General features: G+C 42.2%; 1 protein-coding gene across 2 annotated transcripts; it reads right to left on the reverse strand.

Moving 5' to 3' along the window:
* Positions 1-1,153: 1,153 nt before the first annotated feature.
* LOC124043587 (splicing factor U2AF 65 kDa subunit-like) lies at positions 1,154-18,761 on the reverse strand. 2 transcript variants are annotated; one of them, XM_046362327.1, is made up of 12 exons: positions 18,610-18,761; positions 17,820-17,958; positions 17,635-17,673; positions 17,102-17,211; positions 14,070-14,224; positions 10,569-10,685; positions 10,233-10,371; positions 10,056-10,135; positions 9,777-9,899; positions 9,379-9,465; positions 4,051-4,302; positions 1,154-3,142 (listed from the first exon to the last, which is right to left on the reverse strand). In XM_046362327.1, the coding sequence occupies exons 1-12, from the start codon at positions 18,656-18,658 to the stop codon at positions 3,008-3,010; spliced, it is 1,425 nt and encodes a 474-aa protein (XP_046218283.1). In that variant the 5' UTR covers positions 18,659-18,761; the 3' UTR covers positions 1,154-3,007. The 2 variants fall into 2 exon arrangements, with proteins under 2 accessions (XP_046218283.1, XP_046218284.1); XM_046362328.1 differs by lacking the exon at positions 17,635-17,673.
* Between the last annotated feature and the right edge of the window lie 102 nt (positions 18,762-18,863).

An 18,863-nucleotide genomic window follows, 5' to 3' on the forward strand; every position in this document is an offset into this window, starting at 1 on the left:
AAAGGTAGGGGCGTGGATCAGAAAACCAGTCAGTATCTAACATTTGCCTCATTCAGCGTGACATCTACTTCGCATAATGTTGATCAGACTTGATTGTGGCCTGTGGAATTGTGTCCCACTCTTCAACAGATGTGCGAACTTCCTGGATATTGGCAGGAACTGGAATAAGCTGTCAAACATGTCGATCCATATTATCTTAAACATGCTCAATGGGTGACATGTCTGGTGAGTATGCAGGCCATGGGAGAATTGGCACATTTTCAGCTTACAGGGATTGTGTACAGAGCCTTGCGACATGGGGGCATGCACTTTCATGCTGAAACCTGAGGTGATGGCGGGGAATAACTAGCACGACAATGGGCCTCAGGATCTTGTCACGGTATCTCTGTGCATTCAAATGGCCATCGATAAAATGCAATTGTGTTTGTTGTCTAGCTTATAAAAGCCCATAGCGCCACCATGGGGCACTCTGTTCACAATGTTGACATCAGCAAACCGCTCGCCCACACAACGACATACATGTGGTCTGCGGTTGTGAGGCCGGTTGGACATACTGCCAAATTCTCTAAATGACTTGAGGCGGCTTATGGTTGAGAAAATCATTCAATTCTCTGGCAGCAGCTCTGTGGACATTCCTGCAGTCAGCATGTCAATTGATCGCTCCCTCAAAACTCCCTCACAGCTATGGCATTGTGTTGCGTGACAAAACTGCACATTTTAGAGTGGCCTTTTATTGTCCCCAGCACAAGGTGCCCCTTTTTGTGCATAGGAAACATTTCTGGGGTCTTTTATTTCAACTCATGAAACATGGGACCAACCCTTTACATGTTGAGTTTATATCTTTTGTTCAGTGTAGTTCTCAAAACTCACTGAATAGAACTTTGGCCCGGCGTTGTCTTTTTTCCCCCCAACCCTACTGCAAGGCACTGTGAAATTAAAGACTGACCGATTCAACCCATTTGGGAACACATAATAGAAATGTTCCATTACACCTTTTGATCCTTTTCCATCCCCCATCAAAAATATTCCGCCTTGGAGGAGATCTCAGATAGTTGGCTCCATAAAATACCAAGGACGAGCCACAAGCACACTCAAAATCTGATTCAATACCCTGTAGACTGTAGACAATAAACAGATCAGACAGACATCAGAGTACATTAAATATGTTTTAATGAGATCAGTCAAGACCTTCTGTAAACAACCTTACAATGTAGAGGGAAGTGACGGAGTGCAAAAATTCTCACCTGCTAACCTGTTGACAGTATATGGACAGAGTCAAAGCCATTCTCTTACATAATCATTCAACCTGTTTCGGAAAACAACAAACAATCTCAGAGGTGGAGAAGCTTTGGTATTGCAAATCATCTAAAAGATCCTCAGGAAACTACAGCATTTGGAACGCAAACCTGTCAAAATAAAAGAGCGTTAAGAAATTCGAAGCAACGGAAAGTCTTGGGGATGGGAATAGAAAGGAAAATAATAGCAGACAGGTTCTTCCAAGTGTGATCTTTGTTGTAAAGAGAAAATTGAAAACAATTGAATAAGAAAGAGGAGTATAAGTAGAAGAAAGGGCCATGTAATTGAACTCTTCACATCGTTTTAATAGAGCCCACCCACGCCTGCAAATTATCTTGACTATTCTATTCTATTGCCTGTCACGAACCTGAATTCATGTCATCCTCCAGAAAGCCTCACACGTGCATATCCACATCTTTTTTTGGTCCAAAAGATATCACTTTGAGGCGAAACGTACTACAAAAAAAAAACAGCAGATATGATTTTACAGTGAAATAAATAACATTGTGTCAATGTTGTTTTACAAGACCAACCAAGGGTTGAGGCAGGGCAGTGATAACTCTCTCTCGGCTGAACAGCAGTTGGTCTGAGGAGAGAGAGCGAGAGAGAGAGAGAGGAAGCTGTGGAGGGGGAGAGTTCACGGTCGTGTTCATTAGGCACCAAACTGAAGAAAACGGACTGAAACGGGGAGGGATCTGAACTACCTGAACTTGTACAATAAGAAATACATATTTATTTTTTCAGTCACAAAACATTTTGCTATGGTATGCCCTAATGAACACGACCCAAATGTATCCAGTTACAGTACCTCTGATTGGGTGAATAATATATGCAGTGCATCCAATCTAATGTAGCTGATTGGACATACAGTAAGGCCTAAAATACAGTTAAAGCCTTAACACATACAACCCTATGAGATAGGGTTAATAAAACTGCATTTCATCATCACCGCTGTGTCATAGCATCAGCGTGATCGAGAGGCTTCTATTACAGGCTCTGGATCTGGCCTGGGTCAGCAGGTACTTCCTGTTAATATACTGGCCTGTAAGGTCTCCATATCAATGCAGTTGCCATTTTGGAGGTCTCATTGTTTTCTGTGGAATGGAGGTTGCCCACTGAGAAAGTCACATTGCATCATTTTCAGGCGTTTTGTTATCAAAAGAGGGCGGTGATGCTAAGTTAAATGTACACAAAGACACAATAATTGAAGGTCCCCTCAGACTTAAGTCAGTGCTGAATTCACAATAAGTGGTGTTGATGTTCTGAAAATGGAGGGGGGGGCCTAGAACATAACAAAAAAATCCTGGCTCGAGTATGGATAAAACAAAATGGTTAAAATCGGGATTGAACTTGATTCATAGGAGAAAAGTCAGAATTTGACCAATTCTGCTGATAAGTGGCCTTAAATGAACTTCAATAGGCCTCTTATACTCATTATATCAAAGTGATAAATTAATAAATAAATACTCCATATAAATACATATTATCCACTGGCCAGACCCAGTTTGCTGTACAAAATGTACCTTCCAAGCTTATAATACAATATAGGAATAATCTTTGTAACAAGTCTTCCAGTCTGCCTCTCTAGTAGCTAAATTCAAACTTTGTCTCCTCTTTAAAAAAAAATTCAAGTTGGGAGTGTTGTGATGCTCATAAATATTCATATCATTACATAAAACTCTGCTTCTCTCCCTCTCTCTGGTTCTCAGGTCTACCAGAAGTCTCGGCGGTGGTAAGCGTCTGGGTCACAGTACTTGGTCACCACCACCCTGTTGGCAAACTTCCTGCCTGTTAGCGCCTGCATGGCCTTCTGGGAGTCAAACAGCGTCATGAACTCCACAAAGATCTGAGAGAGGGAAAGAAAAGGATAGGAGAGTAGGTGAATAGCCATTCAGTATAGAACCATGTAATTCTACAGCAATCAACTATGATAAATGTTAACACACACACACACACACACACACACACACACACACACACACACACACACACACACACACACACACACACACACACACACACACACACACACACACACACACACACACACACACACACACACACACACACACACACCTTATTGCATTGGAAACTATTATCTTAAGCCTAGGCAAAAGTGATATGTTATGAAATGTTTGTTTGATGGGCAAATTTACATTTTTTTACACCCTTTTTCTCCCCAATTTCGGGATTACAATCTTGTCTCATCGCTGCAACTCCCCAATGGGCTCGGGAGAGGCGAAGGTCGGGTCCTCTGAAACATGACCCGCCGAACAGCGCTTCTTAACACCCGCTCGCTTAACCCGGAAGCCAGCTGCACTAATGTGTCAGAGGAAACACCGTTTAACTCCCCGGCGCCCGCCACGAGGAGTCGCTAGAGCATGATGAGCCAAGTAAAACCCCCCCGGCCAAACCCTCCCCTAACCCAGATGATGCTGGGCCAATTGTGCGCTGCCCTATGGGACTCCGGGTCAAGGCCGGTAATGACACAGCCTGGGATCGAACCTAAGGCTGTAGTGACACCGCAACACTGCGATGCAGTGCCTTAGACCACTGCGCCACTCGGTAGGCCAGGGAATTCAATCATTTAACCTGAACTGAACGGATTCACTTAAAAAATGTACAATTTCAGAACGCACACCACACAAACTCTCCTCAAATGACTGCAACAAACACCCCCATGCATCATGAGCCCTCATCCCCTCCCATCTTAACACCCAGGTACTCCTTTACCCCTCCCCTTGCTCATCTCACCTTCCCAGTGCCTGGGACCTCCAGGCCATCAACTGGCCGGGGGATTTCAATGCTCTTCACCTGGCCGTACTTGCCGCACTCATCCCGGACATCCTCCACGATCTCCTCGTACTCCTCGTCATCCAGCAGCTCCTCCACAGCCACCATGTTCATCAGGCAGAGGACCTCAGTGGGTAGGCCACCCAGCGAAGCCATGGAGGTGGGCATCAGGCCTGGCACCTGGAGGGTCACCGGGGTCTGGTTCATACCTGTCTGATGGGGGAAGGGTGGGGAGAGGTGTTGGTGATTGGGAAGGTTGAAAGAACATGAGAACTTGTAGAAAACATTTTAGAATGTTTAGGGTGTAAAACACATAAGAATTTAAAAATAATAATGTGTCCTCTTTGCAGTTGTGTATATGCTTAGTCAATCCGTAGTCAGCTCTGGATTGTCCTGATTAAGTTATGAAACAAAGCTTGATGTTCCAGGTCAGTCATTCGGCGATGGTCACAAGCCATTCAAACAAAGTCGAGCTGCTTGAACTTTTGCGCCAGGAGTGGCATAAAGTCACCCAACATCAATGTGAAAGACTGGTGGAGAGCGTGCCAAGACGCATGAAAGCTGTGAATGAAAATCAGGGTTATTCCACCAAATATTGATTTCTGAACTCCTCTTAAGATAAAACATTAGTATTGTGTTGTTAAAAAATGAATATGGACTTATTTTCTTTGCATTATTTGAGGTCTGACAACACTTTTGTTTTTTTGACCAGTTGTCATTTTCTGCAAATAAATGCTCTAAATGACAATATTTTGATTTGGAACTTGGGAGAAATGTCAGTAGTTTATAGAATAAAACAAATGTAATTTTACCCAAACACATACACAAAATAGTAAAACCAGAGAAACTGTTAATTTTGCAGTGGTCTCTGTATATACAGAGATGTATGTACAATACCGTTCAAAAGTTTGGGGTCACTTAGAAATGTCCTAGGTTTCTATGACAAAAATACATGAAATAAATTGCTAAATTAATAGGAAATATAGTCAAGACATTGGCAATATAAATAATGATTTTTAATTGAAATAATAATTGTGTCAAATAATCAAATAGTCTAAATAATCCTCCATTTGCAGCAACTACAGCCTTGCAGACCTTTGGCATTCTAGTTGTCCATTTGTTGAGGTGATCTGAAGAGATTTCACCCCATGCTTCCTGAAGCGCCTCCCACAAGTTGGATTGGCTTGCTGGGCACTTCTTACGTACCATACGGTCAAGCTGCTCCCACAACAGCTCAATAGGGTTGAGATCCGGTGACTGTGCTGGCCACTCCATTATAGACAGAATACCAGCTGACTGCTTCTTCCCTAAATAGTTATTGCATAGTTTGAAGCTGTGCTTTGGGTCATTGTCCTGTTGTAGGAGGAAATTTGCTGCAGTTATGCGCTGTCCACATGGTATGGCGTTGTAGAAGGAAGGCTATCACTCCATTTTGCAAGATCCCTTTACCTTGTACAAATCTACCGCTTTACCATCACCAAAGCACCTCCAGACCATCACATTGCCTCCACCATGCTTGACAGATGGCGTCAAGCACTCCTCCAGCATCTTTTCATTTTTTGTGTCTCACGAATGTTCTTCTTTGTGATCTGAACACCTCAAACCTAGATTAGTCTGTCCATAACACTTTTTTCCAATCTTCCTCTGTCCAGTGTCTGTGTTCTTTTGCCCATCTTAATCTTTTCATTGGCCAGTCTGAGATATGGCTTTTTCTTTGCAACTCTGCCTAGAAGGCCAGCATCCCGGAATCGCCTCTTCACTGTTGACGTTGAGACTGGTGTTTTGTGGGTACTATTTAATGAAGCTGCCAGTTGAGGACTTGTGAGGCGTCTGTTTCTCAAACTAGACACACTAATGTTCTTGTCCTCTTGCTCAGTTGTGCACCGGGGCCTCCCACTCCTCTTTCTATTCTAATTAGAGCCAGTTTCAGAAGAAAGTTCTTTGTTTCTAGCCATTTTGAGCCTGTAATCGAGTCTGTAACCCACAAATGCTGATGCTCCAACTAGTCTAAAGAAGGACAGTTTTATTGCTTCTTTTAATCAGATCAATTTTATGTTATTTTAATGGACTCTTTTTATTGCTGTTATTTCAAAAACTAGGAGATTCTAAATGACCGCAAACGTTTGAACAGTAGTGCACACATACAGTGCATTCGGAAACTATTCAGACCCCTTGACTTTTTCCAAATTTTGTTATGTTACAGCTGTATTCTAAAAATGTATTTTTATTTTTTAAGAATCCCTCAATCTACACACAATACCCCATTATGACAAAGCAAAAACAGGTTTTTTAGAAATGTTTACAAAATACATAACTATTCAGATCCTTCACTCAGTACTTTGTTGAAGCACCTTTGGGTATGACGCAACAAGCTTGGCACACCTGTATTTGGGGAGGTTTCTCCCACTCTTCTATGCAGATACTTTCAAGCTCTGTCAGGTTGGATGGGGAGTGTCGCTGCACAGCTATATTCAAATCAATTATACATATTTAGCAGATGTTATTGGGGGTGAAATGCTTGTGTTCCTAGTGCAGTAGTATCTAACAATTCACAACAATACACAAATCCCAAAGTAAAAGTGGAATAGATACTACTGCACTAGGAACACAAGCATTTCAAAAGTAAAATAATGGAATTAAGAAATATAATAATATAAATATTAGGATGGGAAATGTCGGAGTGGAATTTACTAAATACAGTAGAATAGAATACCGTATATACATATGAGATGAGTAAAGCTGTATATAAATATTATTAAAGTGACTAGTGTTCCATTATTTAAAGTGGCCAGTGATTCCATGTCTATGTATATAGCGCAGTAGGCTCTAACGTGCAGGGTTGAGTAACTGGGTGGTACCCGACTAGTACTGGATATTTAAAGTGACGGATTGCAAAAATTCTCACCTGCTAACAGTATATGGACAGAGTTCTCTTACATAATCGTTCAACCTGTTTCGGAAAACAACAAACAATCTCAGACGTGGAGAAGCTTTGGTATTGCAAATCATCTAAAAGATCCTCAGGAAACTACAGCATTTGGAACGCAAACCTGTCAAAATAAAAGTCCATTATGAAATTCTCAGAGGCTACCCGAAACATATGCCAGTCTATGTGATTAAAACAATCTTGAAGCATGGATTCCGATTGGTCAGACCAGCATTGAATAGACCTCAGCATGGGTACTCCCTGTTTGAGTTTCTGCCTATAGGAAGGGAGGAGCAAAATCGAGTCCTGATCTGATTTGCCGAAGGGAGGAGGGGGGAGGGCCTTGTAGGCATCTCAAAAAAGCGAGTAGCAGTGATCTAGTGTTTTCCCTAAACTAGTACTACAGTCAATGTGTTGGTATAACTTCGGTAGTGTTTTCCTCAAATTTGCTTTGTTAAAATCCCCAGCTACAATAAATGCGGCCTCAGGATATGTGGTTTCCAGTTTGCATGAAGTCCAGTGTCGTTCATTGAGGGCCTACACTGAACATTAGCGAGTAATATACTCAGAAGCAGTGGATGGTGTACCCGCCTCCCGAGTCGGACTAGAAATCCACTCTGAATACCTCTTCTCCGCCGGCGGCGACTTGAAGCAGCCTCTGGGATAAGTTCTATTGCCCTGGGGGGTACGAACAAAGGATCCAATTCAGGAAAGTTGTATTTCTGACCATAATGCTGGAGATTTACCGCCGCTATGATATCGAAAAGTTATTTCCGGCTGTATGTAATAACACAAAACCATTTCTGGGCTAATAATGTAATAAATAATACATTTAAAAAATGCAATACTGCAAAGTTGTTTAGGAGCTAGAAGCAGAGCTGCCATGTCTGTTGGCTCCATCTTGCCATGCCATCAGGTCTCTTCAGAGATGTTCGATCGGGTTCAAGTCCGGGCCACTCAAGGACATTCAGAGACTTGTCCCTAAGCCACGCCTGCATTATCTTGGCTGTGTACTTAGGGTCGTTGTCCTGTTGGAAGGTGAACCTTCGCCCAGTCTGTGGTCCTGAGCACTCTGGAGCAGGTTTTCATCAAGTATCTCTCTGTACTTTGTTCTGTTCATCTTTCCCTCTATCCTGACTAGTCTCCCAGTCCCTGCCTCTGAGAAACATCCCACAACATGATGCTGCCACCACCATGCTTCACCGTAGGGATGGTACCAGGTTTCCTCCAGATGTGACGTTTCGAATTCAGGCTAAAGAGTTCAATCTTGGCTTCATCATACCAGATAATCTTGTTTCTCATGGTCTGAGAGTCCTTTAGGTGCCCTTTGACAAACTCCAAGCGGGCTGTAATGTGCCTTTTATTGAGGAGGGGCTTCTGTCTGGCCACTACTATAAAGCCTGATTGGTGGAGTGCTGCAGAGATGGTCGGGCTTCTGGAAGGTTCTCCCATTTCCACAGAGGAACTCTGGAGCTTTGTCAGTGACCAACGGGTTCTTGGTCACCTCCCTGACCAACGCCCTTCTCCCCTGATTGCTCAGTTTGGCCGGGCGGACTGTTCCAGGAAGAGTCTTGGTGGTTCCAAACTTCTTCCATTTAAGAATGATGGAAGCCACTGTGTTCTTGGTGACCTTCAATGCTGCAGACATTTTTCGCTACCCTTCCCCAGATCTGTGCCTCGACACAATCCTGTCTCGGAGCTCTACAGAAAATTCCTTCGACCTCATGGCTTATGTGCCTTTCCAAATCATGTCCAACCAATTGAATTTACCACAGGTGGACTCCAAGTTTTAGAAACATCTCAAGGATGATCAATGGAAACAGGACGCACCTGAACTAAATTTCAAATATCATAGCAATGGGTCTGAATACTTATATAATAAGGTATCCGTTTTGTTTGTTGTCATTATTGGGTATCATGTGTAGATTGATGAAAGAAAAACATTTATTAAATTATTTTTAGAATAAGGGTGTAACAGAATTTGGAAAAGGTCAAAGGGTCTGAATACTTTCCAAATGCACTGTATGTGTATGCGTATATTTACAGTACCAGTCAAAAGTTTGGACACACCTACTCATTCAAGGGTTTTTCTTAATTTTTTTACATTGCAGAATAATAGTGAAGACATCAAAACTATTAAATAACACAGATGGAATCATGTAGTAACCAAAGTAGCCCCCCTTTGCCTTGATGACAGCTTTGCACACTCTTGGCATGTTCTCCCACGTTTTGTGCCTTACTTACACATTTTTTTTCCTCATTCTGTCTTCCATTTTGAAATGTTTTCTACCGTTTGTTCCTTTTGAACAGCACCCAGTTGTAAAGTGTGCCTCTACTTGTAGTCTATCATCTCTGCTACTCACCAGAGCTGCATTCTTGGCCCCAACACTGGCTCTCTGCACCAGGAGCTTCTTGTCCCCCAGCTGCATCCCATTCAACCCTGCAATTGCCTGAGACGGCAAACATAGTTAGAACAGAGGGATGCATCACAACAGTCAAAATTGATTTCCTATCCACATCTCCTTTCCTACAACAGCGCTGATCTACTAAGGCTGGATGGGTGACAGCAATATGGAAGACGACTATTATGAGATTGGCTTTCACCTGGCCTGGTATAATACAGTGCGGATTAGAGACAGACAGGGTAGCCACTTTGTACTATTGACATGCAGCCCAAGAGTTTGTGACCTTATGTTAACCTCATATCTATAACAATAAACATATTGCACACAGCAATACAGGTGCAATATCTGACACTGACCTGGTCGTTCAAATTGACGTCCACATATTCACAGAAGGCGTAGCCCTTGGAGAGGGCCGTGGCGCTGTCTTTGACCAGGTTGAAGGCCTTCAGAGGGCCAAAGGAGGTCAATAGCTCTTTTACCTAGGGGGGGGGGATTGCTCTATCAGTAATATTGTCTGAACTAAAACAAATGAATTCTCAACCTTGATGATTGACAAAATTAAACAGTACTATGAAATGTATTGATCATGCTAGAGACTTAGAAAGAAGGACTTCAATAAGTTAGAAAGGACTGACCTGATCGTCATTAAGGTAATTTGGCAAGCCACCGATGAAGAGTTTGTGGGCCGAGTCTGGCACCACGGTCGAAACCACTCCTAATCCAAGCAACAGTGAGATATAGGGTTAAGACATAAAAAATAAAATTGGAAATCAGAGGACTCAACTGTGTCAACAATCTTTCGAAAGACCCACCTGGTACATAGACACTGGGGCTCTCACTCATGCCGGGCAGGGGCTGGTAGTCGTGAGGCCGTCTGATCTTCAGGCTCTGACCCTGGAAGATGATGCCGTCAAAGGCCATGGCCTGGGTCGTCTCGTCCACCGAGCGGAACTGGAAGAGGAACAGGTAGAGAGAAGGTCAACATTGTGACGTGCTATTGTAGAAGCATGCAAAACTCAACGATACTTCAGCACTCAGCACGGCAACTGTTAGCGGGCAATGCAAGTTAGCTAACAACTGCCATCCATGATCGACATGTATTTTATGCCATAATTTTTATACTAAATACATTTTAGTTGAGCACACACCTCGAGGAAGGCAAAGTTCTTGTCCTGGTTTATCTGTACAGCTAGAACAGGGTTGCCAGGTGCCTGGGTGAGTCCGCCAAGGCACATCTGGGCATTGAAGAAATCCATCATTGCTTCCTATTGACACAACAGGGACGATCACTTATACGTTTTGCAATTGGGAAGGCAGAAGTACATAGAACCAGCCTGGTCGAGAGCCTTCTATGACACAGTAGTGATGATGAAATACACAGTTATTTTTAACCATATCACATAGGGTTGAGGCGTTAGTCTTTAACTGTATTAGGCCTTATGTCCGATCAGCTACAATGAACAAACGCAACATGCAACAATTTCAAAGACTTTACAGAGTTACAATTCATATAAGGACATCAGCTAATTGAAATAAATTGATTAGGCGCTAATCTATGGATTTCACATGACTAGGAATACAGACATGCATCGGTATGTCACAGATACCTTTAAAAACAAAAGTCATCCCAAGCATGCTCAAATCGGTGACATGTCTGGTGAGTATGCAGGACATGGAAGAACGGGGACATTTCCAGCTTCCAGCAATTGTGTACAGATCCTTGCGACATCGGGCTGTGCATGATCAAGCTGAAACATGAGGTGATGGCGCCGGAAGAATGGCACAACAATGGGCCTCAGGATCTCGTAACGGTATCTCTGTGCATTCAAATTGCCATCCATAAGTTAGAATTGTGTTTAATTTCCATAGCTTATGCCTGCCCATACCATAACCCCACCACCACCATAGGGCACTCTGATCACAACGTTGACATCAGCTGGCCCACACAACACCAGCCTGGTACAGTTGAAACTGGGATTCATCCGTGAAGTGCAAACCTCTCCATCGTGCCAGTGGCTATCAAAGGTGAGCATTTGCCCAATGAAGTCGGTTACAACGCCAAACTGCAATCAGGTCAAGACCCTGGTGAGGACGACGAGTACTAAGATGAGCTTCCCCTGGACTGTTTCTTAAAGTGCAGAAATTCTTCAGTTGTGCAAACCCACAGTTTCATCAGCTTTCCGTGTGGCTGGCCTCAGACAACCGCGCAGGTAAAGAAGCCAGATGTGAAGGTCTTGGGCTGGCATGGTTACACGTGGTTTGCGGTTTTGATGCCGGTTGGCGGTACTGCCAAATTCTCTAAAAACGATGTTGGAGGCGGCTTATGATAGAGAAAATAACCTTCAATTCTCTGGCAACAGCTCTGGTGGACATTCCTGCAATCAGCATGCCAATTGCACGCTCCCTCAAAGCTTGAGACATCTGTGGCATTGTGTTGTATGACAAAACTGCACATTTTAGAGTGGCCTTTTAGGTGCACCTGTGTAATTATCATGCTGTTTAATCAGCTTCTTGATATGCCACACCTGTCAGGTGGATTGATTATTGTGACATAGGAGAATGCTGACTAACAGGGAAATTAACACATTTGTGCACAACATTTTAGAGAAATACGTTTTTTGTGCATATGGAAAATGTTAGGTATATTTTATTTCCGCTCATGAAATATGGGACCAAGACTTTACATGTTGCTTTTATATTTTTGTTAGGCTACAGTTTACATACACTTACGTTGGAGTCATTAAAACTTGTTTTTCAACCACTCTAACATTTCTTGTTAACAAACTATAGTTTTGGCAATTCGGTTAGATCATCTACTTTGTGCATGACACGAGTACATTATCAACAATTTTTTACAGACAGATTATTTCACTGTATCGCAATTCCAGTGGGTTACATGCACTAAATTGAGTGTGCCTTTAAACAGCTTGGAAAATTCCAGAAAATTATGTCATGGCTTTAGAAGCTTCTGATAGGCTAATTGACATAATTGGAGTCAATTGAAGGTGTACCTGTGGATGTATTTCAAGGCCGACCTTCAAACTCAGTGCCTCTTTGCCTGACATCATGGGAAAATCAAAAGAAATCAGCCAAGAAAATTGTAGACCTCCACAAGTCTGGTTAATCATTGGGAGCAATTTCCAAACGCCTGAAGGTACCACGTTCATTTGTACAAACAATAGTACGCAAGTATAAACACCATGGGACCACAGCAGTCATACCGCTCAGGAGGGAGATGCGTTCTGTCTCCTAGAGATGAATGTACTTTGGTGCGAAAAGTGCAAATCAATCCCAGAACAACAGCAAAGGACCTTGTGAGGATGCTGTAGGAAACAGGTACAAAAGTATCTATATCCACAGTAAAACTAGTCCTATATCGACATAACCTGAAAGGCCGCTCAGCAAGGAAGAAGCCACTGCTCCAAAACCGCCCTAATAAATCCAAACTACAGTTTGCAACTGCACATGGGAACAAAGATCGTACTTTTTGGAGAAATGTCCTCTGTTCTGATGAAACAAAAATAGAACTGTTTGGCCATGATGCCCATCGTTATGTTTGGAGGAAAAAGGGGGAGGCTTGCAATCCGAAGAACACCATCCCAACCGTGAAGCACGGGTGTCAGCATCATGTTGTGGGGGTGCATTGCTGCGGGAGGGACTGGTGCACTTCACAAAATTGATGGCATCATGAGGAAAATTATGTCTATATTGAAGCAACATCTCAAGACATCAGTCAGAAAGTTAAAGCTGGGTCGCAAAGGGGTCTTCCAAATGGACAATGACCCCAAGCAGACTTCTAAAGTTGTGGCAAAATGGCTTAAGGACAACAAAGTCAAGGTATTGGAGTGGCCATCACTAAGCCCTGACCTCAATCATATAGAAAATCTGTGGGCAGTACTGAAAAAGCGTGTGCGAGCAAGGAGGCCTACAAACCCGACTCAGTTACACCAGCTCTGTCAGGAGGAATGGGCCAAAATTTATCCAACTTATTGTGGGAAGCTTGTGGAAGGCTACCCGAAACGTTTGACCCAAGTTAAACAATTTAAAGGCAATGCTACCAAATACTAATTGAGTGTAGACCCACTGAGAATGTGACAAACTAAATAAAAGCTGAAATAAATCAATCTCTACTATTATCCTGACATTTCACATTCCTATAATAAAGTGGTGATCCTAACTGACCTAAGACAGGGAATGTTTCCTAGGATTAAATGCCAGGAATTGTGAAAAACTGTGTTTAAATTTATTTGGCAAAGGTGTATGTAAACTTCCGACTTCAACTGTACATTAGATTTGGTGAATAATATATGCAGTGCATCCAATCAGTAACTAGATCTGAAATTGATACATCTTGCTGTGGTCTTCAGGGCACACTGCAGCTCTTTGTCATGTGTTGCATTGACTTCACTTGCTGATGTGTAGTAATCAGCATATACAGAGACACAGGCTTCACTCAGAGCCGGTGGCAAGTCATTAGTAAAGATTGGTGGGAAAAAAACATCAGTCTGCTTCATGTGAATTATTTACCCTTTTCACACCACCATGCCAACCCGAACCGTACTGCAACTATGTTGAATGCTTAACCAAGCCAGCACAGTACCGCTCTGCTAAGGTAGTGTGGAAAGGGTAGCAGTTTCCCCATTACCTACCTCTGTGATGCCAAATGGTATGTTGCCTACGTAGAGCCTCCTGGCCTGCCTGGTCATTTGGCTGCCCACCACGGGTACAGAGGTGGGGGCGGGGGGCAGCCCCTCTGGAGTTATCATGGTGGGCAGCAGGGCCGTGGCTGGGATCTGGCCAGCAGCTGAGACAGGAACATGGACTCAAGTTAGATATGAGTCTAACAGAGAAGAAATACTCAACACCTGCTCTTTCCATGACATAGGCTGACCAAGGGAATCCAGGTGAAAGCTATGATCCCTTATTGAAGTCACTTGTTAAATTCACATCAAAGAGTAGATGAAGGGGAGGTGACAGATTAAAGAAAAGTTTAAGCCTTGAAACATGTGCCATTTAGAGGGTGAAGTGGGCAAGACACAAGATTTAAGTGCCTTTGAACTGGGCATGGCAATACGTTCCAGGCGCACCGGTTTGTGTCGAGAACTGCAACGCTGGCGGGTTTTTCACTCAACAGTTTCCCGTGTATATCAAGAATGGTCCACCACCCAAAGGACATTTTTGGGGGGCAATATTAAGAAGGTGTTTTTAATGTTTTGTACACTCTGTGTATGTATGACTATATACAGTGCATTCTTAAAGTACTCAGACCCCTTCACTTTTTCCACAATTTGTAACGTTACAACCTTATTTTTTTCCCTCATCAATCTACACACATTACCCCATATTGACAAAGTAAAAACAGATTTTTTGAAATGTTGGCAAATATATTAAAAAAATAACTAATAAAACATTACATTTACATAAGTATTCAGACCCTTTACTCAGTAGATTGTTGAAGCACCTTTGGCAACGATTACAGCCTCGAGTCTTCTTGGGTATGACGCTACAAGCTTGGAACACCTGTATTTGGGGAGTTTCTCCCATTCTTCTCTGCAAGCTCAGGTTGAGAGACATGTCACGAAGCCACTCCTGCATTGTCTTGGCTGTGTGCTTAGGGTCAATTTTCCTGTTGGAAGGTGAAACTTCACCCCAGTCTGAGGTGGTTCCAAACTTCTTCCATTTAAGAATGATGGAGGCCACTGTGTTCTTGGGGTCCTTCAATGCTGTAGAAATATTTTGGTACCCTTCCCCAGATCTGTGCCTCGACACAATCCTGTCTCGGACCTCAACGGACAATTCCTTCGACCTCATGGCTTGGTTTTTGCTCTGACATGCACTGTCAACTGCGGGACATTACATAGTGTGTGCCTTTCCAAATCATGTCCAATCAATTGAATTTACCACAGGTGGACTACAATCAAGTTGTAGAAACATCTTGAGGATGATCATTGGAAACAGGATGCACCTGAGCTCAATTTCGAGTCTCCTAGAAAAGGATCTGAATACTTATGTAAATAAGGTAATCCTGTTTTTAATTTTTAATAAACTTGCAAATGTCTAAAAACCTGTTTTCGCTTTGTCATTATGGGGTATTATTTTCTTAAAGGATTTTCTTAAATTAAATGTAATAATTTTTAGGATATGGCTGTAACATAACAAAATGTGGAAAAGGGCAACGGGATCTGAATAATTTCCGAATGCACTGTATTTATGTACAGTTGAAGTTGGAAGTTTACATACACTTAGGTTGGAGTCATTAAAACTTGTTTTCTACCACTCCACAAAATCCTTGTTATTAACAAACTACAGTTTTGGCAAGTTGGTTAGTACATCTACTGTGTGCTTGACACAAGTAATTTTCCCAACAATTGTTTACAGACAGATTATTTCACTTATAATTCACTGTATCATAATTCCAGTGGGTCAGAAGTTTACATACACTAAGTTGACTGTGCCTTTAAACAGCTTGGAAAATTCCAGAAAATTATGTCATAGCTTTAGAAGCTTCTGATAGGCAAATTGACATAATTTGAGTCAATTGGAGGTGTACCTGTGGATGTATTTCAAGGCATACCTTCAAACTCAAAGAAAAATTGTAGACCTCCACAAGTCTACTAGCTTTAAGCACCAACTGTCAGAGCATCTTACAGATTACTGCACCTGTACATAGCCCACCTATAATTTAGCCCAAACAACTACCTCTTTCCCAACTGTATTTAATTTATTTATTTATTTTGCTCCTTTGCACCCCATTATTTTTATGTCTACTTTGCACATTCTTCCATTGCAAAACTACCATTCCAGTGTTTTACTTGCTATATTGTATTTACTTTGCCACCATGGACTTTTTTGCCTTTACCTCCCTTCTCACCTCATTTGCTCACATTGTATATAGACTTGTTTATACTGTATTATTGACTGTATGTTTGTTTTACTCCATGTGTAACTCTGTGTTGTTGTATCTGTCGAACTGCTTTGCTTTATCTTGGCCAGGTCGCAATTGTAAATGAGAACTTGTTCTCAACTTGCCTACCTGGTTAAATAAAGGTGAAATAAATAAATAAATAAAAAAGTCTGGTTCATCCTTGGGAGAAATTTACAAATGTCTGAAGGACTCACTTACATTTGTACAAACGATAGGCAAGTATAAACACCATGGGACTACGCAGCCGTCATAACGCTCAGGAAGGAGATGCGTTCTGTCTCCTAGAGATGAACGTACTTTGGTGCAAAAAGTGCAAATCAATCCCAGAACAACAGCAAAGGACCTTGTGAAGATGCTGGAGGAAACAGATACAAACGTATCTATATCCACAGTAAAACGAGTCGTATATCGACATAACCTGAAAGGCCGCTCAACAAACAAAATGTTTGATCCAAGTTAAACAATTTAAAGGCAATGCTACCACATACTAATTGAGTGTATCTAAACTTCTGAGCCACTGGAACAGGGAGGGAATTTTTACTAGGATTAAATGTTAGGAATTGTGAAAAACTGAGTTTAAATGTATTTGGCTGTATGTAAACTTCTGACTTCAACTGTGTAAGTATTAAGTGAGAGGGACTGAGTTGAATACTTTCATACAAAATCGCATTAACAGCCTTTGCTTTTGAGCAAAAACAATACAGACCATGATGTGACACTATTATAGTGAGTGCTGACAAGTACTGACAAACTGACCCTGCATAGCCTTGTACTGCAGGGGGGTGATATGCTCGAAGCCTGGTGCCGGAACATCCCAGTACTTCCTCACTTTCTTCTTCTTCTCTCTGTGCAGAGCTGGAGAGCGACTGCAGGAGAGAGACAGGAGAGATGGACATATAGCCTTGCAATGCAGAGACCGTGTGGACGGAGGTTAATGGATAGCACAAAAGTATGGGAATCAATGGGATATCACAAAAAAATACATTTTGGATTGATAGTTATAATACATTGCTCTTATAACTCTATCTACCTGGCATCTACATGCTCCCATTTGTATATGGTTTAAACATCAGACATTTACCATAATATAAGCCCTGATTTCAAAGTAAGCCTCTGACCATTATAGATCCAAGACGTCTCCCCTTACCTTGACCCTGTTTGTATTAAGAACCATTCTGACATTAGAACACTCAACAACCACCAAGTACATTACTTAACAGATGGACAGCTGACTAATAATTAGCAGTTTGATAGTGTCATGCACGTCACGGTCTGCTGTAATACTGTACCTCACAACAGTCTCTTGGGATTGTTTTTGGGTCTGTATGCTGAAATATCAGTTAAAACAAGGGTATTCCGTTTATTATTGCATAAAGGTGGGGAAAGAAATAGTTGAAACCAGTCAATGATCCACAGAAAGCTATTCACACAAAATGGAAGTGCAACTCATTTCAAATACTTGTACAGTATCCACCTGCGCCTGTGTCGACGACGTTCCTTGCTGTCGCCACGGCTTTCCCTGCTCTTCCTCCTTTCCCGGCACCTCTTCTTCCTCTCTCGGCTGAGACTGCGGGACGGGGTACGCCACCCATGCCGATTCTCCTTGTCCCGCTCTGAAGGGGGAAAGAGGGAGGAAGGGGAGGCGAGCAGGGGAGAGTCACAGTGACAAAGTCACAGGATCCCTTAGTTGCAGGAGGAGAGACAAATCCTTAAGCATACTGCTTTAAAAAAGTAATAAACACAAGTGTATGCTGCTACTTCTGTTATAGCTAACGTTAGAGTTAAAAGGCAATTGCCATTCACGCTATCAACATGCAGAGTTAGCACATCTGCAACACTATTCCCTGATTCTACATTGCATAAATGTGTCCTGGTATAGTACCCTTTATATACGCTAACTGATGGTGAGCGTGGTGTAGTTAATAAGAGCAAAAGTCATGGACAGGTCCCAATTATTTTTAATTTGCTCCCGAAAAAAAAAAAAAAACACTAATCAGGCAGATGTGACTAGCTATTCTGTGATGGCTAGCGGGTCAATCAGTGCCTTTTGTCATACATTGCGAGCAGACGTGCCAGCATGTGAGTCTGTATGTGTCATAAATTAATATTGTTTTGGTAAACAAATCATAGGCCTAGTGCAAGCAGCTAGCTGACAACAATGTAGTGACAGCGAGCTACTGGTATGCTAGCTCCCTATAATAAGAATCTCTAAGTCCTAGCTGGTACAATTAACCATTACTATAGGATGAATGGTCAACACTCACCTTTCTTATTTTCAGTCAACAATCTCTCGAATTCATCAAAATCCGACATTTTAGACCTAGATTGGATGACTTCTCTTGTTAGTTTTGCTACCAAGGCTACAAATAAACACAGCTTGTTTGAATCAAGACTGGACACAGGAAATTAGGACGCCCCCTGTCGGCATGGAATAATACTGATCTAGTGTTGTGTGCTGAACAGAGGAATTCTGGAACATTTTTCAGAGCCCAGTTAGAAAGACAGACATATTTCTGAA

The sequence above is a fragment of the Oncorhynchus gorbuscha genome, linkage group LG09 (genome assembly GCF_021184085.1).
Source record: "Oncorhynchus gorbuscha isolate QuinsamMale2020 ecotype Even-year linkage group LG09, OgorEven_v1.0, whole genome shotgun sequence".
NCBI lineage: Eukaryota > Metazoa > Chordata > Actinopteri > Salmoniformes > Salmonidae > Oncorhynchus > Oncorhynchus gorbuscha.

Excerpts from the sequence above, each read along its gene's own strand:
- LOC124043587 (XM_046362327.1), bottom strand. The coding sequence starts at position 18,658 with ATGTCGGATTTTGATGAATTCGAGAGATTGTTGACTGAAAATAAGAAA. Across the intron at positions 17,674-17,819 it reads CGTCGTCGACACAGGCGCAG|CATACAGACCCAAAAACAAT; the intron begins GTGGATACTGTA and ends CTGATATTTCAG. Across the intron at positions 9,466-9,776 it reads ACGTCAATTTGAACGACCAG|GCAATTGCAGGGTTGAATGG; the intron begins GTCAGTGTCAGA and ends TTGCCGTCTCAG.